We start from the raw sequence: 25,230 nt of genomic DNA, 5'->3' as shown, positions 1-25,230 counted from the left end.
GGCCCTGTGAATGGGTTTGCTCAATTCCAGTTCCTTCCTGGCCCCTGTCCTTCTCTCCCCTCCTCTCATCCTTGCCTGTTTTCTCTCCTGCTCTACTCTCTTGCTGCTATTTTTTTCTTCCTTTTCCCACCAGCCAGCTCTCCAGCTCTGAAGAGAACAAGCTGTTCCCATAACACTTAATTTAATTGAACACATTCTGGGAACCTGCTGTTCTCAGGGTGTTTTTGCAGATGAGGCTCTGGAGAAAGGGGATTCCCAACAATAAGTGGGGGGAGAGATATGGCAACAGTCGCTGCCAGGTAGTTGGCAGTGAGAGGCCTTCCAAGGAGAGAGTAGGGGGGAGGTGGAGGAAAGGGTACAAAGCCTCCAGCACATACAGATCTGCTCTGTCTGCTTTACGGTATTCTGCAGGTGGGCAAGTGGGAAGGAGGTAGGTTTTGCTGCTTGTGAACAGCAAAATGCTTGCCACCATGGCTCTCCTGTGTCAGAACTGCGGGAAAGGCAAACTAATGCATACTGTTTTCATTCCAGACATTGTGATAAATATCTCCATTTCGGGGTGAAAATAGCAAACACCACTGCTTGAGAAAATGTTTGTACATTTGCTAGTTGCATTTCAGGATAGAGAGTAGCTTAGGTTGGGCATGAAATGTATATAAGCATACAGACATTATATGGATGTGCGAAATGCCGAGCAAAGGAGATAAAGCTCATGTATGCTGGTACATGTAAGAAATAAGTAAAAATATATTGCTATCTCTGCACAGTAATTAGCATCCCACTATGAAGAGAGAGTCTTTGGAGCATACAGGTTAGTGTGGGCAGGTATATTTTATTCATGGCCAAAAGGCTGCAAGGCCATGATTCAGAGGGGAATCCCACTATTGACCTTATGGGAAGTGGTGTACCACAGAGTTCCCCTGGGGAATGCTGGTGGCAAGTAAATCATGTTGTTGCAGCTGGCCTAACAAATCCCTTTGACCTAGTAAATACAGCAGCAGCATGTGTTTATTGCTCACCCATCTGCGTCATGCTGTAGAAGAGACCCTCAAATCCTTAGCCCTGTTCAGGAAGTTTATTTTTTCCCAAAGGACAACATTCAAGCACACCTCTGGCAAAGGCTGGAAGTGGAGATAGGAGATGTATATAGGTTTCATTAACTGTTCAAGGCATTCTAGAAGGAAGTATTTCTATGAGATGTGAGCTCTTGTCCATACCACGAAACCTAACGCTGCATGGAGAGACTAAGTTCTCTATTTTATGGCCCTTCCAGAGAAAATGCAGGCACTTGGCAATGGCCGTAAAATGGCCCCGTTGCTGTACCAATGCATGAAACTGCTTATGAAATTAGTTTTGTGTTCACCCTCGATTGCATTTGTTTCCCTGTTTGTAAATATTTGTTGATCTCTCCTGTTGGGATCACCTTTGTGCTAAACCTTTTTGATTTAGAAAAGAGGCCCCTCAGGGTCACAGTGTTGGTGTATGAGCAAGAATCAGATAAAACAAGGGTCTAACTGAGCAGTTCAAGTTTCCATAGCTGTCTCCCAGGGAATGTCTCCTTTTGTAAGGACAGAGAGCGCAAGTGATCTCTCAAGCCTGTGTTTTAGCTCAGGTCTATAAACTAACCATTCTGCCCTGTCATAAGTAAAGACTGTAAAAATCTTCTACCTTAGTCAGTTGAGCTGCTTGTGCTGAATTGGCACATCTGCCAAAACAGGAATTAGAGGAGGTGAGAGCAGTGAAACTATTAACCACCGTTTTTCAAATCAAAACAGCTCTTTCAATAAGTGTTTTAAATCCCTAGGGAAAAGCTTCATTAAAGCCAGACGTTGCAGCTCTCAAAGAAGTCAGCTGTGGGTGCTCAGTATCTTCTCAGATAAGGCCCTTAAAACAAAACATCATAAATTCTGATTGCAGATTAGCCAGAAAGTAGGAAATCCTGTGTTTTTTCCCAAAGCGAAAGAGACAGCATATGTAATGTGTATGTGTTTGTGTGTGCGTTTGTGTCTATGTCATGCTTTGACTCAGAACCACAGGCATGGATGTCATGGGTTTAAGAGACAGGGCCACAGATGTATTTAATATAGATAAGAGATAGCTGTGGTCGGCATAAGTTATACCCCTCCTTGTGAGCTCAGTGTCCCCCTCACACAGTGAGAGGATATCAAAATCCTCTGGGCCACTTAGAGGCCGTTTTGGGCAAAGAGTTAAGAGATCTCACCCAGAGCCTTTCCTGAGACATGAGGCCCACCACCAGCTGCCTGCTGTGAGCTGGCTCTTGGCCAGCGCTGGAGACTCAGCAGCTTGGCTCCCTGTTGTCTAGCTTGGAGGGACAGATGTTGGCCGTTCAGCTGGTCACCTTACCTTGTAACCAAATGCCTTGTTCCACATGGCTTCTGTTTTTGTTGGTGCCCTAAACTAAGTGAATGACTTGATTGACATTGACCACTCTGGCCTCCATCTGCTGTCACTGTTGGCCTGTCCCATCGGATGCTTGCTGCTCTCTGCTGTGATGTACCACACCATGGGGGAGGGTGGGTTGCTGCTGATTTGTTCCAGCTTTGGGAACCGAATGAAATAATTTCTAGGAGACAAAGACAAGTGGCAATAAATTGCTGCTTCAACCTCCACGTATCACTTACCTGGACCTGGCAAGTGCCTGCTTGCACACCACATGTGAGTATTTTCACAATGGACTTTAATTACCCTGGCAACTGCTGCTATGTAAGCAGTCGTGCCCAATGCTAATGCTTTGGGATGATGTCACTCAATGTCCTGAGGCCTTGTTTAATCTCAAATTTGTACGTGTCTGGATGAACTACTTTAACACTGAGGTACAGACCTACTTTTCAGTGGTTTAATTTGCACCTTATTGACTTAAGCTCATCTGAAAGACACACTTTTGTCTGGTGCAGATCTGGGCTTTCTCCCCTTATCTCTATTTTATTGGCATAACCTGCCATGTGGTTGTCAAATGAGCTGGACTAAGGAACTGGTCTGACTGAAAACTAACCCCAGTGAGAAACAAAACAGTTAGTTCTCAGCTGTGCTGGTTTCCTGATTTGACTTGCCTGTTCTGCCTGTGCTTGTGCCAGCACAGGGAAGGGGCAGATGTGAGCAGCCAGGAGCATGAGATGGCCCTTCTGGCAGCTGCTGAGACTGCTGATCAGTTTGAGTGTTTATACAATTATGGCCTAAGTTGCTCTGCAACCTTGGGCAAGTCACTCTACTACTTTGTGCCCCCAGCTTCTCATCCATGAAATGAAGATTGTAGCATTCTCACATATTTACAAAGCATTTTAAGATCCTTAGATAAAAGGCTTTACATTACTGCAAAGTTCTCATTGGATTTGGTCAGAGCATATGCTATTGGCTCAGACGGAGAAGACCTTTAGCAGCACAAATCTGATTTAAGTGTCAGGCATGAAGGACTGCTAACGTTCTGCTTTATCCCCATTTTATCCTTGTTTATTTTTTACTTTCGTAGTATGAGTCATAACTTGTTTAATACCTTATCATAAAGATGAAACTTTGGGATCAAACAAAAGTACTTCTGGAATGATTCAAGATCAGGGTGTGAAGAGGAGAAAAACTGTCAGTTACTGATACTATGTCCATAAATTTCATTGCTCTTCCTGCCACAAAATACTGCCTTTGAGTGCCACAAAGCTTATTTCTGTGGAAAGGAGGATAGAATAAAAAGAAGCTTAATAGCCAGGTAGTATGATTGACAGTTCTGCCTTTCTGTGTTTTGCCTGCACATACCCATATGTTACTGAAAAAAAAGTAACTCAATGCTCAAACTTTGATCTTCTTCACACCAGTATAATACAGAATAAACTCCAGTGGAGTTAGTAGAGGCAAGGCAGGGCAAAATGGATGTGAAATCAGAATTAGGTACAATTCTTTCCTACTCTGTTTGATTATTAATTGAACATTACACATGTATATTTTTTAAAGGCAGTTATTTTAATTAGCTCCTTCTCCCAGTTGCTTTGCCTAAGGTTTTAAGGTAAGTTTAACATAAAGAGAAAAGTTGTTTTGCTTGAACAGCCTGGTGCTGGAGCTGTGACATCTGTTGAACTATTAAAGGAAAGAATCCACACTGGAGAGGAAGAGAAGTCACTGAAACATTGACTAGATTGGTGTAATAAATGTTCAGTAGTGTTAAGCCTGCCCCTCTCTTGTTTTTACATGAGCAACTTCCATTAACGGTGTCTGGGGGCTTGCACCCTTGCATGCTGTTTTACACTGTGTCATATGCTGTATAGCTCAGACTGCTGTGGAATGAGTATTGCCCTTTCAGGACCTGCTCATGCACAAGGTATGTACTTCATAAAATTATCCCTTGGAGAAAAAGATAATTAAATGAATCCAGCCGATGTTTTAGGATTTAGACTTCAGGGAGGATAAACAATGCTGGCTGAAGAAGCTAGTTTTACTGCAGTGCGCCACACACCACACTTGAGGGGGAGTTCTGTTTCCTTTGTTTTTCGTTGCCCTTTGGAAGGTGTCAGCTTTCTGGGGGACAGTACTACTAACAAAATGCCTCCAGTCAGTCATACTGTCTTTTTCCCTTTTACACAGGGTCACCCTGGCCAGCCTGGACCCAGAGGTCTGCCTGGCGTCGATGGCTGCAATGGTACCATTGGGAGTCCTGGTGTTTCTGGATCAGATGGGTTTCCCGGCATACCTGGGCTGCCTGTATGTCCCGAGGCGAATACAGTGTTTTGTAGTCACTGAGCCAGGAGTTGCTTTTCTTGCCATTGGTGGAAAAGTAACTCCCAAGTACTTGGGAAGAACCCTAATAACCACAAGGTTATTAGCGTTGTTAGAACTCAGTATCATTTTCTCACTGAAATTCCACTCTGATTCACTGCGTAAATATTAACCTCCGAGGATAAAATGAAGGTCATATCAAGTCAGTATGTTGCCGCATCAAAATATGCCATTGTCACTGGCAATATTCAAGCTAACTAAGAAGCGACCATGATAAAGTCTTTAAGGATCATAAAGTGGCACCCGGCACCTTTCAAGTTAGTGGATGCTGATTCAGAAAAACACATTGTCACAGGCTCAAGGCTATGCATCAAATATTGAATGCCTTCTTTCAGGTCTCAAGATAGCCCAAAGCTTCAGTCTCAATGAGTGTCATTGGGATTTAGTTTAGATTTAGTTTAGATGCCTCTCGGTGTTTTGCTTTCAAAAGTACTTCCAACCTGCCAGATTGGGGATTTATCTGATGTGCCCTGGACACCTAAAAGTTAGCTGTCTGGTCTGTTCATCCAGACTCCCTGTGCGCACAGAGCGGCACTTGCAAGAGCTCTTCTCCCCGTCTGCCTTACAGAATGAACTGATCTTTGGAGATACCAGTTTTTCTCCATTCGCTTACAGAGGATGTGAAGGTAGCTAGCTCACACTGTACACCCTGTTTTAAGTGGGTGGGATTAGTTATGAGAGCTCCATTCTTAAATACTTTTGAGAATTATACCCTTTTATAGAAGTATGGGGTTACTTTTGCAGTCTTCTAGCAAAAGCAGAAAATATTTGGTTGTTCTCATCTGAAGCCTGATCTTACAAGTCACATGACTAATCCTACAGGCAGTGGAACTCCTTTGCATATATACAGATCTTTTGCAACTACATGAAGAAGAAAGTACAGCTGGCAGATATGAGTAATGCCATTTGTTTCAGCTTTTTAAACTATACTGAAAAGTCTTTATATGTTGTCCAGACTTGAAGTTCATATGATGTTGAAAATACCTCAGCAACAAGATCAAATTTAAGTACTGCTTTCCAAAGTAACTGGTTTAGTCATACCTACTGCTCAAACTTCTGTTTTGTATTGCTTGTAGGATTGCATTTTTGGCAAGGAAAGCTGCTTAGATCAGCTAACCACTCTCAAATTAAATTGGCAATTAAATGAAATCACCCCAGATAAATTGCATGGGATGATTAAGATTAAAATAAACTGGGTAGATCTAGAATTATAGTGGCAGCTTTTTCAGAAGATTCATGCAGTCTACCAGTTTGTTTTCCCCTTGAATATTCCTCTAAATAAAATTCAGTTATTTACAGTGTTACAAAAGAGAGATGTACGTGAACAGAAGGGGTTACACCATATCAAACAGATTCAGATAGGATCTTAAAAGTTTTTGATGCCCTGAAATAAAAGGAAAATCTAATGTAAACAGGAAAATACTAGAGAAAATATTTGCAGAACCTTGTTTTTCCAAAGCCATAGGAAGTCTTAAGTTCTCATAATACCACAGCTCCTTTGACAAAGCTGCAGTAGTACTTTTGCAGCTTACTGGAGCTGTTAGACCACCTTGTTCATTATGCTGAATATGATTTCTTTCCAAATGGAATCTGTATTTTTTCCAGAAATTTATTTTTAACATTTATTTTTTAACAGGGTCGTCCAGGTCCCAAAGGTCTTAAAGGAGAACCTTTTTTTGCCCAAAGCAGCCTTAAAGGAATGAAGGTAAGACTTGTCATGACATAGGGGAAAATACCTCACAAGAAAACACTTTAGTCCTGCAGTGTGGAAGTTGCAGGGCTGATGCTGCAGGTCAGGTTGCTCAGGTGTGGATAGCCCGGCTAAGTCTGAATGCAGAGCTGTGAAAAAGGCTATAACTTCATTAACGACAGCACAAAATACTTTCAGAACTTGGAATTGCTTAGTTCTTGCAGCACCAACACATCTTGTTCATCCCGTAGTGGGATGCAAGTATGCATGGGACATAGCTCATCACGTTGCTGTTTAGCATATAGTTGCTAGTCCTTCATCTGTCCCTGGAGAAGCAGCACCATTCCCTTGTCAGTGTCACACAGTGGATGTAAGGAATTTCTTGCAAGCTTGTCCTGTCTTGTGTGAAGTAGCGTACGTGTTTCTAGAGGCAGATGTAGCAAAGGAGGGGCCTTCAGGTACACTCAGAGCTTTCCTGTAGCTGGCATCCTGACACATGCTAAGCCTGTTGAAATAACAGCCCAGTAAACTCTCAAGTGCTTGCTAAGATTTCTGCTACTGTGAGATCCCAGATGCCTCCTGGTGGTTTTTGTACTGGGATGTACTAGTAAATAATCAGTTATATTCTAGATTTAAACATCATATCCCACCCTTAGTGTTCCATCATTTACTACGGTGAAGTCAAGATTTTACTCTCTTTGTTTAATAAGGAACTTACACTGAAATTTCTGTATCATGTCTGTAATTTTATTTCCTATACAGATGATACAAACTATGGAAAGATGGTCTCAGTTTACTGTTCAGAACAATGATTGTGTTCTTGAATATTCTGATGTAAAAGATTTAGTTCCTTATTGCTTGCAGTAAACATTCAACAACTTATAATGGTTTTGATTTTTGCAAGAAGTACTAGATTTGGGATAAAATTATAAAGGATTCAGTACCTCTTGTGGTGTATTTGGCAGCCTCATGCTTTATTAAATGTTGAGAATTTTAAGATTTTTTTCTGTGCTTTAAGTCCCCACACACTGAGTTTTTGGTCAAAATTATGAACTTTCTTAAAAGTCTACCCACATTATATACATTCATGTAAGTTAGTAAAAGTTAAATAGATCTTTATTTATTGACTTAGGTATTTATGGAAAATACAGATCATCTGAAATGATAATGATGTGTTTTCACTTGTTTTACAATGTTTTTGTCATGAAAGTTTTTACAGTGTGTTTTACAGTGTCTTTGCAATGAATGTAATTTTTTGTCATGCCACAAAAGTTTCTCTTGTTACCCATAAATAATATGGTTGTCATTTCTCCAGAGTTTTAGAATCTCTCTATTGCCCATTTTAAATATGGAAGGACAGGTGTCAAAATATTTCCCCCTGTACACTTGATCTAATATTAACAAAGAGCAAGTTGTTTTATTTATAAAAATCTTAATGTCATTTATATTTTGTTACAATAATGTGTATTTTTCACCAAGGTATTTGTGATTTTTAGGGAGAAAATGGTCTTCCTGGGTTGGATGGAATTTCTGTAAGTTATTTAATTGGGAGAATAATGATTTTAAGGAATATTACATTAAGTAGGTAATTTTTCTGGTCACTTGAATTGTGTAAATTATTTGCTTGTATTGATTCTCAAGGACACCTTTCAATTTAGAAGGTCATTTATTTACACATATGATACCACTAGCGTGAGTAAATCCAAGTTTTCCAGCAGTATGAGTGGATCTAAATTATGGTAGAGGAAATTTGCTAGTACCTATTCTCTTTTCCCTTTTAAAATCAATCTCCCTTCTACCATTGATCTCTGTAACTTTGTCTTTCAAAATAAATCCAATAATATCAAATAGATTACTATAGAATTTCAATTGGCATACATAATCAGGGGGTATTATTTATGTTTTCTGAAACTCAATTTCTCTTTGTCTGGGATTTGATGAGGTGAGCCCTGCACATTCTGTAGTTCTGTGTTCTTTGCAATTGCTTTCCAGTCATTGAGGCATTTGAAGGGACGTTGTCAGCTGGAATTTTGTCCCTGACAAATTTATATTATGCAAAAAAATCTTTACAAAAATATAAACTAGAGAAAATCTCTTAGCCTTGTTGTTGTGTTACCTCCAACGATTTTTGGAAGGAAGAGTCTAGTATACTGATTCAGTGGCTTTCTAAGTATTGAGTCTCTTAAGATGCTCAGTACCTTCACAACTCCTTTTGAAGCCAGTGGGTAGAAAAGTACTCAACAGCTTGTCCCAGATACTTGCTACCTCACGTGAACCTCTCAAGTGAACAAAATTGATTTTGATTTGGTATACTTGACATGAAAAAATTTGGGGGGGATTCTTGAATATTGAATTTAACTGAGATTAGGAACCAGTGGAGTGCAGATGAGAACACTGACTACTGACTGAGAAAATGTGACAAAAAAGGTTGAAATATAAAACTTCTTCTTACAGGGCCCAAAAGGTTTTCCAGGTCCAGCAGGTTCTGTAGGCCCTATAGGTTTGCCAGGTTTGCAGGTAAGAGACTGTTGCACTTGTTGATAAAACAGTTCAAAATGTTGGTGATTTTCCATCCTTGCCTATATTTATGTCACGACAAGGAGCAAAAGTGTGTGTGCGTCTAAAAAGTTTGTGCACAGTTGACTTCAAATGTAGAATACTTGAACTCAGAATTTTGAGCTGGTCACAAGAGTGAAAGTCCCTTTCCGGAGTGGTGGTCAGAGCAGCAGTTATGAATGAGAACTGCAGCAAGGCCCTAACATGCCATCCCAGAAACACTTGGCTTCACTATTCTGAGCACTTCCTAGTCTCAGGACTAAAGGGGATATGCTGACCTCTGCATGTTTGAAGCCTTTGTCATCATGAAACTTGCTGACGAGTTGCTTTTTCAGGATACTAGAAGAGAGTTTCCACTGGGCAGAGGTAAAAAAGACCTACTTTGAAATGTTTGTTGCATTTAAATTGAGGTTTGCTTTTAATTAACCTCAGTGCCAAAGGGGCATGCTGTCTATCATAGTTGTGAAGACTTAAAGATACACTTAAAGTGTATCACTTGCTTTGCTTTGGGGACAGGAGATGAGAGTTCAGCTATCGTTGCAGATCCAAACATTGCTCCTATAGTGCATCCTACTTAAATCAAAAGAAATAAAATCTTGATCTTGTTCACACTTAGGGTCCAGTGGGTCCCCCTGGACCACCAGGTCCAAAAGTAAGTACCTACTTTTTCTTTTGCCTTTCCACACCTGATTTTTTTTTCTGTCAGGGTTGTGGCCCTAGATGATAGTAGTGCTGTTGTTGTGGTTGTTTGTTCATCACTGTTTTTTCCCCTAGGGTAACATGGGATTAGGCTTTCAAGGAGAGAAAGGAGAAAAGGTAGGTGAAACCTGTTCTGTTATAGAAATGGTGTGAAATAATACTCCGCAGTTCTACATATGTATTCTAGATAGTGTTCCATCATAGCTAGACCCCCCTGGAAGATGGCCTAATTCTAGCATTTTCTTCTTCTTTTCTGCTTTTGGACTGAATGACAGTCCAAATACTGAAGATTTTTGCTGGTTCCTTATCTGTTGTTATACAAAGAAAGGGATGGGAGTTTTTCCTGGATGAAGGGGGAAAAAAAATCTCACTACAGCTTAGTGTTCTCATGTCTGTCCAGATGTAAGGTCCTTTGACTTCTTTTAGATCTCTGTCTTTCAGTTTCTTTTGCCCCTTACCTCTTGTATTACATTTTTCTACTGACTTACTCTGTTTGGCTTTCAGAATACTCTTTGGGTCAACTGACATGCAATTTTATAGTCTCACTGTCCTAAACAGGTGTCCTGCAGTCTGTGTGAGGATTTACACTGGCATAGTGGGACTTCTCGGAGTTCTCAGTTTGGAGCTTGAATCTGCTGCTATTAAAATCAATTCTCAGCATTCTACACATTCCATTTGTAATGAAGGAGAGGAACTTGCTATAAGCCAGGACATTTTCCTGCCTCTTTTGAGACATCATCTAGCATTAATTATTTCTTGATATTTTATGTCAATTATGTTCATATCTTTCTAGCTGTCTCTTGCCTCAAACTTTTGCCACAAAGTTTTTTCTGGAGTTTTCTTTGTTTTCAGAGTTTTTCTGTTGATTCAAAAACTGACCCTTTTTTTTCTTCTATGTTTTATCTCCACAACTCCTCTTAAACAGGTTTAATGCATTTTGTTCATCTTAATTTTCAGTCTGAGCCTTTTGATTTTCATGGCCAAATTCCTATGCCAGCCTTCAGACACACAGATGTAACATATGCAGGGTATAATTAGAGTGGCAATTTTCTGAATCAGAAGCAACTTTCATAGGAAAGCAAACATGGTCTGTCTATGTTAAGAGCTTCTTCTTTTGCTTGCAGGGCGATGTAGGACTGCCTGGCCCTCCAGGTCCCCCACCATCCACTGGAATACTCGAATTCATGGGATTCCCAAAAGGGAAGCAAGGAGAAAAGGTCTGTAAATTCAGTTTACAAACTCTCCCCCTCCCCTTGCTACAAAGGCTGAATGAAGTTGCTGAGCAGTGAGAACTGTTATATTCCCAAATCATAGTCATTTTCTGCACTAGCTTAAATGGCCAGACAGCTTTTGAATAAAAATATTCTTAGCTCAGATTGGTGTAGAGCACTCTTGGAAGGAGGAATCTTAAAGCCATTTAAATATTTTAATCTTTACTCGTAAAAATGAATGAGCTGTAGTTCGTTTTATGTTTAACCTGTGAACTGTGAAACTGTGTGAATCCAAGCAGAAAACCTAATCCTTTTGGAAAAATAAATAAGAAAAAGCAAAGCTTCAGCTCTTTTGTTCTTGCTGTGATACATACTACTCAGAAATAATCAGATTTGTCTCCTTTATTGTGTTGTCCAGGCTTTTGTGGAGATACATATTTAGCTTATCAGTATTTCTGTAAAAACTGTATGGATCTTGATTCTCTACACACCTGAAATTTAGACTTACTGAATTAATCTGGGACCTAGACAGGCTAGTTTGAGAGCTGAGTCCGAGCTTGCCTAGACCCCTACATTAGTCATGACAGACACTGTCATACTTGGTGGAGTTATATTAGTGTGAGCTTAGACTCAAACTTTAGCGCCTTTCCTTTTGGCTTGCTCTTGACCATGTAAGCAGGATTGTGAATACATGATGTTATCTCATCATGTTTTATTTTTCTGCTTTCCATGAAGTGCTGTGCACGTTCAGATTCCCTAGGTGAGGATGTGAAATGCTTCTGATTTGCCTTCTAGCAATGGGGGACAGTTGAACAACAGTTCCCACCTAGCAGTCTGTGAAGCCATGGGACGTGGCCACAAACAATCTGTTGCACGCACTAGCTTTGTGCTGAGACACTATATCTGGCATGTGACAAGACACAAATCAAGTATATGTGTTGCTGAATAAATCACAGGACCTTGCTTTAGGAGTCAGGATCATGATGGGTGTTTGGGGCAAATGTTGCTTTTATGGGTACAGTGATTTATTGTGTTTACCTCTTCCCCTTGGCAGGGTGAGCCAGGCCCTCAAGGATTCCCTGGAGAAGAAGGTTTGCCTGGCCTGCCGGTGAGGATGGAGGAGAGTTTTTAATATTTGCCTAATAAAGACTAGATGCTTCAACAGCTTTTAGATAGTTCACAGAATGTTTACAGGAACTTTTAGGCACCAAAGTACTTTTAAAATCTGATACAAAAATCTCCAGGATTTCTCCCTGAGTATATAATTTGTTGTCCTTTGTCCTGGAGACACAAAGAAGGTACTGCTGTCCTGCAGCAATTGTTACAAAGCAAGAGTCATTTCAGTACATTTAATCTGCAGTTTGCAGAGAAAACCTGCAATTAGACATAACCTTTACATAGCCGCTTGATGGCAGTGTTCCTTGATTTCCCATAGTGAGCTTCATATATTTAAAAAATCCTATTTTTTCCCCTAAGTATGTTGAAACATACTACTACTTATTTTCTTTGAAGTTGTAATGCACATGCATATCTGTCTCTCTGTCTTCTACACACAATTTTAAATATACACACAATTTTAAAATGGACTGGTTAACATTAGTACTCATAGACTCAGGAATGTGTAGCATCTTCCCTGTATGCATTAAGAATAACAGCAGTTTGAATAACAGCAGTTTATCTCTGGATTCCAGGGAGCTATTTCCCAGCTTATAACCTTTGTAAACACAGGTTCTTTAAATGAGTTTATGGAGTAAATATTTTGTGGAACTTTTGACCAATAAGATAAATTGTTTACTGATTTCTTCAATATACAGATGTGCTCAGTAGAATGGCGTGCAAGAAAAACCTGTATGTGAAGCATAGTTTGTTTATTAGTCTTTCTGGGCATATTCCATTATGCGCATGTTTAGCTTTATGCATCACAAGAGGCCCATTGAGGCTGGTGGGTTTGAACATATGTGTGAACTTAACCACAAGCATTAGATATTTCAAGATTGAAGCCTGAAAATTGCTTAACTGCTGTATCTCTCACTGAAATTAAAGCCTGGTGTTCTATCTCTGGATTTGATACTTCTTGCTGACTGGGAAAATCACCAAACATTTCCAAATGTAGAGTGTGAAAATGTTGTTTTCATGTCATTCTTAGGCTTTGGAAATGAAAAGGGGTGCTTTGAGCCCTGCATTGAGCTGCTGCTGTTAAGAGATAAGATTTGAAATCACTTTTAAATGGGGAATGTGATACAGAGTGGCAGTGGCAGGACTTTGCTATTTATAGCAGGGAGTCACTTGCATTGTACCGTGCTCTAAATGATGGGAGTTATGGGGAATGGGGAAGACAATGTACTACATATACTAACAGCTCTCTTTGAGACAGATTTTCTCTCTGGGGAGAAAGAGGTCCAGTGGAATCGGTCAGTTCCCTTATGTCTCTACTGTGCTGTTTACACTAACGCATGTGTTTGTGCTCATCCTGTCTTAGGGCTGTACTGTTCAGTTCCAGACTGATCATGGATTTAATGTTGATTTTTTTTCCTCAGGGTTTTGGAGATGTTGGAGAAAAAGGAGAAAAGGGTGTCCCTGGCTTGCCAGGTGGCAGGGTAGGTATCTTTACAAAGTCCTTAAATCCATGTTCTCAAAATAGTTGCATGAAGTGGAATTTTCATCAATGGAAGCCTTCCCAAGGCATGTAGGTACACCAGCCATAGGATTTGGCCCCATAGTAGCTGGTGCCACACAGCAACAGAACCGACAGATCGTTCTTACCTCAGTAAAAGGCTCAGACTAAAGGTGAGATGAAAGATGAATACAGACAAGTCAGTCCAAGAAAATCATACAGAAATAATTAGTAGAGTCTTGATACTGCAGGGCTTGTATTTTTCCAGGTTTTTTGAAGGCTTCACAGAAAAGAAAGTTTGTAGGCAATCCAAATAAAGATAGTAGGAGGGCTTTTCAGGAGCTTTTAGGGAGCTCTTACCCACTGCCAGAACCGGCCAGAAGAAAACACAGGTAGGTATTTGGAAAAGAAACAAGCAAGCTGGCAATATGGACCAACTGGACAGTGAGGGTGGGAGTTAACAGCATGCTCAATCACGCACCGATCATGGAGAGATTCTTCAGACCACCATGACTCTGCAGAGACCTGATGCTCATATACAACAGGGAGACCAAGGCATTCTGTTTTGCATATGCACAGCAAATTGTCAAGATAGAAAGTATTTGTCTGCTCTTTAGTTTCGTGGCTTTACAGTTACAAACTACCTACCTAACTTTCCGGTAAGATAACACACCAAGACTTACTTAACTTGAAATGCTTGATTAGCCAGACTATGACTAAAGAAGATATGAGGTGTTTTATCAGTTACTCTGCTGAATTCTTTCAATGATGATTGCTAGTATTTGTATGATATATAAAATCAGCGGTAGCTTCTCCTTTTGAAAGTTCTACCTTTTCACTCTTTGGAGCCTGATAAAATAAGAACAGACTGAGATGGAGCCTCTGAAAGTTAAGTAATAAAAAATATTTTTTTCTATTTTAGGGACTGTTGGGAATGGATGGATCTGATGGGATTCCAGGGAGAAAGGTAAAATGCTCTTTTAATTATGACTGTACTACTAACAATTACAGAAGCCATCTAACTACTTAAGATCTACTGACTTATTTACCTAGTGATTCCAAGTTCTCCTCTGGTGGACGAATACATCTGCCCTGTAAAACTAGTGAAAGCTAGCTAGAAAGTGCATAAAACTCTAGTTCCCTTTAACTCTGAGTTTTTCCAGTTATCCCTACATGCTCAGAGGACCACATCTGCAGATGGGAAATTGTACATTCCCTCGTGGAACAATCAGCTTTCTCACTTTTCCCCTTTTGGGGCTGCCTTTATGTAGTGCACCAAGTGGTAAAAGCCAGGTGATCAAGTGGCTGAACACTTGTTAAAACACTTTCACTTGCAGATGCAGCAGTGCAAGTTGTTCAGAAAAACAGCCTTCAGCCCCATAATTTTTATTTGCCTTTCCATAATGCTGACAGCCTGGAATTCAGTTGCTTTCTCATATAACTTGTTTTATGATGGGTGTCTTTTTCACAATACACTGTAGGTGATCATATCATCAATATACTCTAATTCATATCTGTATGTTAAAATTATATGATAAAAATGAGTCATTTATGTCAAGTTTCTGAACAATACTATGTATAGGCTGTATTAGGGCCTACAGCTATCCAAGAATTCAGAATCACAAGGTTTAAAATTAAGGCTTCCTGCTCCAAAGCTCTTGGAATATCTTGTTTTGTCTGCAGTGACAGTGGCTCTTACAGTCCGTACAATCAGTTCAATGTATTGCTCAATAGAGAACAACAGATCAGTTCTGTGTGGATTTCCAGTCACACACTCAGAAGGGCTTTTTGGTGGCCCTGGGAATGCTACTGAGAAAATGAGTAGCTGGAGAGATGGATCTCACAGCATCATTTTGAATGTTTGGGTGCCAGTGTTTTGTTGGAGTGGGAACAGAATGGAGGGGAAAGTTTGAGGGACAAGGAAAATGACACACTAAATTCCTCACTCCTCAAACATCTGTGGTTCTGAGAGCTCCAAGGTGCCCTCCTGAAGTGTGTGCCCTTATGCCTGCTCACAAGTTCTCACTATCTTTACAGCACAAGGAGGCCTAAAGGACCTCAGGTATTTTGCAGACTAAAAGAGTACTGACAAATTTATGCCGTAAGTTTTCTCTTTCTTTATTTCTTCGGCAGATGTTTCATAGGACAATGGATTGGGTCTGGAATTCAAGTCCAGGCACTGTAGATGTCTCAGCTAACAAATAACACCACTGTCCTATTGTTTCACTGTGTAACAATGCTCCCACATGTGACTTTGCAGGGTCATCCCGGTATTCCAGGCTACCCTGGACATGATGGAGTGGAAGGCACGAAGGTAACTTCTCATATGGAAATACTAAAGCACTGCTTTTTAAATGACATTTGCATATAAGTGTCATTGCTCCAATCAAATCTCTTTTTTTAACCTCTGTATCATAGTAATTTTTGGTGCGTTTTGCTTCCTCATTTGCTGTATTGGTAGGGATGAACATGAATGGTTGCTGAATTGTGAACACTCAGATATTTTAATATCTTTGCAACATTCAGTCATGTAACTTCATGACTTATAATTGTATATGTAGTCTCTCCTGTCTCCTTTATCCTTACTCCAATGCCGTATTTCCTGGAGAGGTAAGGCAGTATTAGATGGAACTACGTGGATGTGGAAGAGATTTGCTGAGGCTACCTGAAGTCTTGGATCACAGCTTTACAAGTATTAACAAGTCTGAAAAGAATGTGTCCGACTCATCCCCATATTCCTCATACTAGAGATATGCAAGAACAAGTCCAACCCATTCCCATATTCCTCATACTGGAGATGTGCAAGAATGGGTCCAACCCATCCCCATATTCCTCATTCTGAAGATATGCAATGCACAACAGCCGTTTTTGGATATCTCGCAACTTGGACTTCCAGGTACCTGGAAATTGAGTGATCTTTGGCCAAAATGGTAGGGTAGTATTTCTCTGTGAAAAGCACTTGTAATCTGCCACCAAGACCAGTATATGGTTGGCAGGCATGAGAAATGCAAGTGCTGACAGGCACTTTTGTGCAGAACACGTGGAAAAAGTAGTCCTGGTTTATGCACAAAGCAGTATTACTGGAAGAAGCAATAAAGTGATCACTCCCTCAGCAGACTGCATGGTCTTTATAATATAAATCTGATGGGGATTTTGACAAAAGTCAGATTTTGCCATTCCTCTGTCAAAGGATTTGATTCTGTGTTAGAGTGAGAGACAGGAACGATACTGCAGTTTGTCACAACTCACTTTTTACACTTGAATGAGTTTATGGAGGAATCCAGCAATTCCCTGAAATCTCCTGTTATTCAGGGCTCAAAGGCATTAGATAACTGCAGTGATGAGTGCTTCAAAAATGTGTGTATTTGTAGCAGCTCTTTCACTTTTACCACAAGATAAACAAAAAAGATCTACCTGATGTGGGTCAATATGCTGATATGATAATTGGTCTCCAGTAATCATGGTATGCACGTGTCCATGCTTCCTGTGGAGGTAACAGGATGCATTCAGAGGATAGATAATAGCAAATACTATGTTCATCAGCCATTAGTTTCATCCCACAGGAAGAGTTGATAGTCATGACTGCAGATGATTGTGAATAGCCAAAGAACAAAGTGAATTCTTCACCAAGACAAGGAATGATGCTTATGTCGGTGAATGATGACAGACGTTGCTACCACAACACAGCTGCTTTCATGACAAGCAGTCGTCCCCCTCCCCGCCATCTTTAAGATCTATTGGTCTGTGAATCTGTTTTCTTCTACAGGGTGAATTAGGTGACGTCGGTCCCCCAGGCCCTCCTATCGTTATTGACAGGGAAGGTGTAGTCATTTCAGGTATTCATTTTCATTTTGTTTTGGAACTATTTTTAAAGCACTTTTTCTCATCCAAGTTTTCTTATTACTGTATTTTACCACTTTTCCACACCGTGAATTGGATCTAACCCGTCCCTTGTTATACTTCTTTTCAGTTCTGTATTGTTAGCATACAGATACATTTGGTCCGATGTATTTAACTTCAGAGTTTGCAATAAACCTTTCATTTGCAGTTTGCAGAATATGTTTCCAGGCGGAATGACATGTTTAATGCCTGGGGGGCTGACTGTAGGCTATCTGTGTGTCTTACTTCTCTGTACTAAGAAAAAAAGGCTTCCTTTTGTCTCTTGGAGATGGGTACTCTGAATGTCATTCTGTTAATATTTGTCATTCAATGTGGTAATAATGTTGTTGAGAAAAGGAGCTTAATTAATGCTACAACTGAATCAGGCCTGGATGGGAACAGCCTCTGAAGCTATAAAAATGAGGAGACAAATTATATGTCCTCTCCTCTTCTTCCTTCTTCACATGCAGTCAAGTTTGAAACAATGCCTAACAGGTCAGGAGGAAGTTTTCCCGTCATTATTACCTTGGATGAACAGGCTTACTGCTAGTGGATTTGCAGCCTTTGCTGTCACTGAGACCAGTGGCCGCTGAGATGGTTGACTGAACTGTCTGTCAGCAGAACTTGTCATGTGTTTTTTCCCTTGTTCACCTGTATTTGACCAATAGGTGCCCCAGGTGATCCTGGGACCCCAGGAATTCCTGGCCCTCCAGGAGATGAAGGAATCAATGGTTTACCAGGTCTTCCAGGAGCTCCAGGGTTTCCAGGCCTGGAACAAGGTAAAGCATCTGCTAACAGTGTCCTTAGCAGGCTGTTTTCTGTGTGTTTGTTGCTGATAAAAGTTCAGGAAGCAGCCTTGATGTGTTGAAGGTTTCTCTTTATTGGAACTAGTGTCTCTCTTCTTCAGATAGCTGATTTGCAGTCTGTGTGTGAGATACGGGGCAGGGATGACATGCAGGGAAATCAAGTTTGTAAGCTTGGATGGGAGCAGGATTAGTCCCACAATGATTACAGCCCATCTCAAGACTTCAGGTGTGAAAATTTGGTCCAGCAGTATATACAGAAGGTTGTTTATTTGTTTGATTTCTATTTTGGATGAGTTGATTGACAGAACCTTTTCTAGAAATGGAACATTTTAAGTAATAGTAATTAGTTTTGATTTTTTTGAATGACTTCTTACACTGGCAGCATAGAACTAACATATTGGGTAGATAAAACAAATTGGGTAGGTGGGACCCATTTGTCCCATCAGAGGTCTCACTTGAAAGGTTCTGTTTCACTTGAATGTCATCTGTGAAGTCCTGGCCTGCAATGATCCAGAGACTAGGAATTACTAGGGAAATTGATTTGCTCAGAGGCAATCTGTAAACAGAAAAACTCATCAGGTTTTAAATGCTGCCCTGTGAAGTTTTTGGAAGACTGAGGGAGTGTGTAAGTGGGAGCGAGTTGGTGGCTCTGATTAATAAGCTCTCCTTTGTATGTGATTATAAATTGTCCTGTGTTAACATGGTTGCAGTTCAGGTCACAATGATAATTTTCATAATGTTAAAAATACCTGAAAGTACTTGCTGCTGGAGAGCTGCTCATTGTGTCCATGTTGTCTAGATGCAATGGGCCCTGGAGGGTCTCCAGGTATTCCAGGTGTTAAGGGTGAAATAGGAGATCCTGGAAGAGCGACGATTGGATTACCAGGCACTCCCGGCAGAGTTGGTTTACCAGGCCTACCAGGAGCACCAGGATTGCCTGGTTCATCACGTATGTATATTTTTGTATATATTTTTATATGGGTTTCAGAGTAAAACAAAACAAATAATCATTTATATATTTATTTCTTTGCCAGTGAGGATTATTCATCTGTGTATCTTAAAGGCTTAACTGATACCCCATTGTGATTGTGAGTAACTCAAAGTCTTAAACATATATATCAGCAGATATACTCTGAAGTAAGAAAATAGAACTAACCCTTTTAAAAATGGTGACCTGAGTCACTGAGGCACAAGGTCATATAGACACAATTTGTGGCACAGAGGACTTTGAAGTTCTAGGCTAGTCTCCTAAAGACTGGACTAATACTGAAGATCAAACCTGGTATTTCATAGATTAATATGTACTAGTGGCCTGCATCTCCCAAATGAAGTACCAGCTCTGTCTGCTCAGTTTGGATTATTTTATTTATTAACAAGCAGTCTTCTGAGTGGATGGTCTGTAGGAAGGATGTAAGCATGAAAACATAGTTATTTGATTTCTCCCAGTGAATGCTGGGTTGCCATGCAGCAAATGGAATTTAATAAACTAACCCAACGCTAGCATCCTCAGATGTCTCCTGTTATACTGTACAGCCTTCCATCATTATCTGTATTTGTGCCATTTTAATAGGATAAAACGGAGTCAACTCAGATGTTCACTCCTAGCAAATATGTTTCAGTTGGGGGAAAAAAAGGTTATATAATAAAGCATTGCGGAGTGATGGGAGGAAAGCTGAATGGAGCTTGCCATGGTACTGGTGTAGATAAAAAAGAGACCATGACCTTATGAGTGCCTAGGGTAAATGCCTGACCTTAGGAGAACCAATATCAGTAGTGTTTTGGGTACCAGGAGTCAGACAAGATGTTCGATGAGGCTGTTTTTAGACCTAAGGAAATTTGGGTTATTTTTACACATCCATTCGTATGGAGGACCTGATTGGCTTCACTATACATTGTTTTGTTTTCCTCAGAAAATGAATAATAAATGAAAAGGGGTTGATTTTGCACAAACCCTGGGTTTTAATGTTCTGCCATGAACTGAGTTCATCCTGTCTTATTCTTGAGAGTCAAACTTTCAAAAACAGGTCACACTCCAGTCATGGAGCCAATGAACATGGACTGATTAAATGATTTTCCATGGAGAAGAAAGTGTTCCTTTATCAAGAACTGTTTGCCAGTCAAATCCTGCTTATTCTTCTGTGGAGTCCTTATGGGTCCTGCAGCTGTTTTTAGCTGATGGCTGCAGTTTTTTTCTGTGGAACATCAGATACCTGCTGGTCGACACTCCATGTTACTGCTGTCACTGGGGAAGGGCTTTCAGCCTTACTAGTTATAGATTATTTTAGATAACTTCTCTCTGCTCTTTCTGTCTCGACTCATGTTTCATTGCGTTTATCAGCCTATGAAGAGATGTAGAGAATAATCCTTCAGTCGTAAAGTGAGGGAAAGGAGAAGTCCCCATACCCAGTTTGCCATTTAGTCTCTTTCCTGAGCTACAGCAACTTGATGAGATGCTGAGGAACTCTGCAGAAGGCAGGTGGCCATGGGAATGACTCTCTACCACAGCAGCAGTGGCAGAGACTGCTCGTATATTGTAACTCCTGTGCCAGCAAAAAGGGCAACCACACTGATTTATCCCTTTCTCAGCTTCTTTCCAGAGTAGTCCCTATGCATATGGGTCTCAGCTTTTCCCAGACCTGTGAAGGCACACCTGCTCTTCTACCTAACAGTGCGATGGGGATGGGCCATGAACTAAGTCATTTGTCCTTCTCTATATGATCTGCTTGCAGTTTGCTTAGTTCTTTGGCCAGCTGTTAAGTGTTTGAAATAAGTGCAGTGGCAGAGCAGTACAAATTCATCTACTTGTGTAACTTACACAGCTCCAGTCTGAGCCAGTGCCATTTCTGTCAGTTGCATAGCTGGTATTGTACTGTAAATAGTTAATGAGCTTGAAATAAAGCCTTCTCATGGTGTTTGCTTCTGGTCTTTCCACATATAGGCCCTTCATACCTCCCAGACACAATCTTGGATGGATGGCCTGGGAAGCCAGGGGAGCCTGGACAGAGAGGGCCACCAGGAGCTTTTGGTCCAAAGGGGTACAAAGGTAACTGACTCTTACTTTGGGAGAGCCTTTCAGCAATCACTGGGCCTCAGAAAAATATTTACATGCAGTTAATATCCTAAGGGAGGAGGTGGAAATGTCTTTATAACAAATCACATACACAGGGACATGGATTAAAGGAGCTGACAGCCTTTACAATTTAGAGGGAGTGGTGCCCAGCACTGCTAGCAGAATCCTATTTTCTACTTCCTGCTCAGGCTAATAAGCAGATAAACATCCCATACCCAGACAATTAATTAAACAAGTTATGCTTTAAAGCCATAAGGTGTGATGAGACTTAAAAATGAAATCTTATGCCCTGCTTTGCTTTTAGTAATATAGGCTGGAAATGACGGAGAAACTCAATTTTATTCTCTTCTGTGCTAAAAATAATGAGAATTTGGGTTTTAGCATGTGACAGAACTAACAGCAAAAAGCAAGATGTATGCAGACTTCACTGTGCTTTGTGATTGTTTGGATCCATGCCCAATTACTATTCCAGGAAATATAACAATGTCCTGCTGAGGGTCAGTGTAACCTACTGTGAGTGGGAGTATGGATTTGCTTTCTCTGACATAAAACCATCTGTTTAAAAAAAACAGACATGAGACTTCTGTCCTAAAACTCCTCTAAAACCATCTGTTTAGCAGAGTCTGAACCTTTGGGAAGAGGTCAAGAAAACAAGCAGGATATAATACATAGTGCTGAGACTCGTGCTGCACATTGTAATGTGGTGATGGGCATTGTATAGAAATTAACCTGGACAAAACCTGAGCTCTGCCCGCTTTCCACCTGCATCACCTGAGCACAGTAGGCACGAAATCATAGCAAGTCAGAATGTCTTCATCCCAATCAAATCAAATGCTACTTTTGGATCTCTTGAAACTGAAAAGAATCTTTATATAAATGAAACTGAGTTTGGGGTTTTGACTGTGTTTTCCAGGAGAGGCAGGTGATTGTGCTTGTGATGGAGGAGCTACAAGAGCTGGTCAAAAAGGCATCTCAGGTTTACCAGGTGCACCAGGAAGCCTTGGTGTGCCTGGGATTAAAGGCATCAGAGGAGACCCAGGCGCTGTTGGGGCACCAGGATTGCCAGGCCCTCCGGTAAGGCAGGCAGAGTCTACATTGGTTGTCATGAAATGAATGAGAAGAAGTGCTCATGTGCTATCTGTTGGTGTTGATCACATTCAAACTAGAACAAGCTTTTTGCATAATTTCTTCTACTTGTTTTGGTAAAAAATAAAAAAATAAAACAGAAATTGATTTGTGAAAAGAAACTAAAAGTAGAGAAATGAACACCTGTTCAAAGACTAGGGGAAGAAATGGTTCTTAAGTTCTGAGAACTGCATGTTTAGCAGTTGAAGGAAGAAAAGTAGCAGTTTTTCATCCCTGGGCCTGTTGGCTGTAGGTACGCATGTTTTCGACCCAGGGTTCTCCCTGAGCAAGGACTTGCTGGGGAAGCAGGTATACATCTGTATGGAGAGAAGACCTGAGGTGAGATCTTTCCATGTCTCTGCTGATAGCTGAAAAAACTGTGTGCCGTAGATGCAGTCTCCTTCTCAGCTGCAGCATGCTGAGTGCATTAGTGAGAGTTGTGAGTTGTGTTTTTATGAAATAACAACCATATCAGATAGGATTTTCCCAAATGCTAAGCATTGCCCATTGACAGTATTTACTTTTGAAAATCCCAGGCCACAAAGATACAAGTCTTTGACTTCAGAGTATCTTTATCAGTGTCAGTAAATGCGGCACACCAAGTAATATGGGGGAAGACTCAGTACTTGGGCCTTGCTGTATCATGGGTGATATATTGTTGCCAGATGCCATCCAAGACTGCTGTCGGTATAGTGCTATATAACCAGGGTTTGGCTTGCCATTATAAAGCTGTAGTGACTTGATTGAAACATTTGGAAATAATCAGATCTCCTTTTCTTTTTTTAGTGTAATATATATAATAGGAAACCTTTTGTAGATTCTTTCTAGCTGCCAGTCATTTTGTACTGTCCTCATTTGTCTTTTCCAAGAAGCAAAGGTTTTTCTCTGCATGTTCATATGCCTGGGATTTTTCTCTTTTGGCCTGTAGGCTTCAGCTGGTCAGCAAGGTCTTCCAGGCCCTAAGGGAGAAAAAGGACATCCGTCCTATGCAACAGGCAGAGGTGCTCGTGGGGACCGTGGTGCAACAGCACCCAGAGGACCTTCAGGCATCCCAGGAACTCCTGGCAGAGATGGACTTCCAGGCTTGCCAGGCCCTCCAGGCCTTCCAGTAAGTTCAGATTAATTTAACAGGAGTCAGAGTGCTTAAGAATTGCAGTAAGGAGCACAGACAGTAGAAATGCCTGGCTTACTAGTCCTGATTAGCCCTATGGTAAGTCTCCGAGTACGTAAAAATGCTGTATGGATATGATAGCTAGCTGAGAGAAGACCTGATGGCAGGAACACGTTTGGCCAGAATGATACACTGAGAAAGTCTCCAATATCATTTGTGACCTCCAGCATCTCATGGGATAGTAATATCCCATCAACCTTGCCAAAACTAAAGCAATTATAATGAGGGATTGCACAGAGAATTGACAATCTAGGGTGCAAGGCAAGGATGCTGAAATTTCCAGTGCTCTGTCTGGCCTCAAAATAGTAACAGCTCTTGTCTTTAGGAATTGTTTTTATGACAGCGGTAATTCTCCAGCAATGATGGAAGACCTTAGTGCTGATAGGAATAGGAAGTGTATTGCTTATCACCTAGGATCTGATCTTTTTGCTCTTCTTCAAACCAAGATTTGCAGCTTGTCTATAGTACAGCTTCTATGTACTCTGTAGCATATTTCTGAACTCCAGGGAACATAATCTTCAATAAACTGTGTTGCTTTCTACAGATTTTTACACAGATACAAAGTAAAGCTGAGGGAGAAGGTTGGAAAGCAAGAGCCATATATGGGTTGAATTTTAAGTACTCATTGGGATGGTTAATGTAGGATTTACACATACCTGCAGCTAAGCAGTGCTGAGCAAGACACTTTGTTAAAGAAAACCTGTTCTGAAAACTAATGTTCCCTGAACAGAAATTTGTTTCGGTCAAGATTAATAATTGGCACTCATTTGCCTTTCATTACCCCGTCGAAAGATAAACACACTACTGGGGCAGGCATTATTGCTGTTTTACATTTTGTCCTTAAAAAAAGGCACTGTAGGCATAATTATGAGTCATGTCTTGAAGCAGAAAAAGCACACTAGAATCTTTTCAATTAAAAAGAAAATAAATAGCTTTCAGAGTATATAATGCTTACATTTTGGCAAATACAACATGAAATACTATTTTTAATAGTAACTAGGTTTTCCTGCATTTCAAAATAATGATGGATGATTTACAATGATTTCCTTGTACCTTCCCAGGCACATTTGAAGCTTGCACAGAACCAACCAAACACACGTGTTTCTTAAAGTGACAATGGTGTACATTCTTTCCACCTCTTTGATTTTCAGCTGTAATTGTTTTTACTGTGTACAGGGTGATGGTGGGCTAGGTTTCCCAGGTGAAAAAGGACTGCCAGGATTACCTGGCTCCAAGGGCCGTCATGGAGAGACTGGTTCTCCTGGCATTGGATATCCAGGTCCTAGTGGAATTCGTGGGCTGCCAGGTGACCCAGGAATGGATGGTTTTCCAGGACAACCAGGTCTTCCTGGCCCTCCAGGTAGGTGTTGCTAGATCTGCTCTTATTTTGAAAAGGTGCAAAGCTGCTACAAGTCAAATGACATTCAACCTCCTGCTGTGCTTGCAGCCAGGCCAAAAGTTTGCGTTAAGTCCCTCTGTAAATTAACTGAAACTGCTCTGTGGGCTGCTCAGACCTCACACAGTAGTCCCTACTTTCTCAGGTTGTCCTGCTCAGGAGAACGCAGATAATAAACAGCAAATATTTGAGTGGACTACTCACATACTAATAGTGTTGGAGGAAGCTACTCAC

General features: G+C 40.7%; 1 protein-coding gene across 1 annotated transcript in view; it reads left to right on the top strand.

Annotated features, from left to right (window-relative positions):
• The window catches only part of COL4A6 (collagen type IV alpha 6 chain), a gene marked incomplete at its 5' end in the record, with an annotated part of 144,246 nt that overhangs the window by 95,595 nt on the left and 23,421 nt on the right, over positions 1-25,230 (top strand). Inside the window, 18 exons of the mRNA XM_067304442.1 lie at positions 4,588-4,704; positions 6,416-6,484; positions 7,966-8,001; positions 8,924-8,986; positions 9,642-9,677; positions 9,800-9,841; positions 10,849-10,941; positions 11,990-12,043; positions 13,473-13,532; positions 14,472-14,516; positions 15,810-15,863; positions 17,316-17,385; positions 18,097-18,207; positions 19,034-19,183; positions 21,173-21,277; positions 22,218-22,378; positions 23,358-23,537; positions 24,777-24,960. Coding sequence (XP_067160543.1) covers positions 4,588-4,704; positions 6,416-6,484; positions 7,966-8,001; positions 8,924-8,986; positions 9,642-9,677; positions 9,800-9,841; positions 10,849-10,941; positions 11,990-12,043; positions 13,473-13,532; positions 14,472-14,516; positions 15,810-15,863; positions 17,316-17,385; positions 18,097-18,207; positions 19,034-19,183; positions 21,173-21,277; positions 22,218-22,378; positions 23,358-23,537; positions 24,777-24,960 — 1,630 coding nt within the window. The remainder of the gene's footprint in view (positions 1-4,587; positions 4,705-6,415; positions 6,485-7,965; positions 8,002-8,923; positions 8,987-9,641; positions 9,678-9,799; positions 9,842-10,848; positions 10,942-11,989; positions 12,044-13,472; positions 13,533-14,471; positions 14,517-15,809; positions 15,864-17,315; positions 17,386-18,096; positions 18,208-19,033; positions 19,184-21,172; positions 21,278-22,217; positions 22,379-23,357; positions 23,538-24,776; positions 24,961-25,230) is intronic.

Source organism: Apteryx mantelli, chromosome 13 (genome assembly GCF_036417845.1).
Source record: "Apteryx mantelli isolate bAptMan1 chromosome 13, bAptMan1.hap1, whole genome shotgun sequence".
Lineage (NCBI taxonomy): Eukaryota > Metazoa > Chordata > Aves > Apterygiformes > Apterygidae > Apteryx > Apteryx mantelli.
Note: the sequence above shows the minus strand (reverse complement) of the source record. Positions and strands in the feature narration are given on the sequence as shown.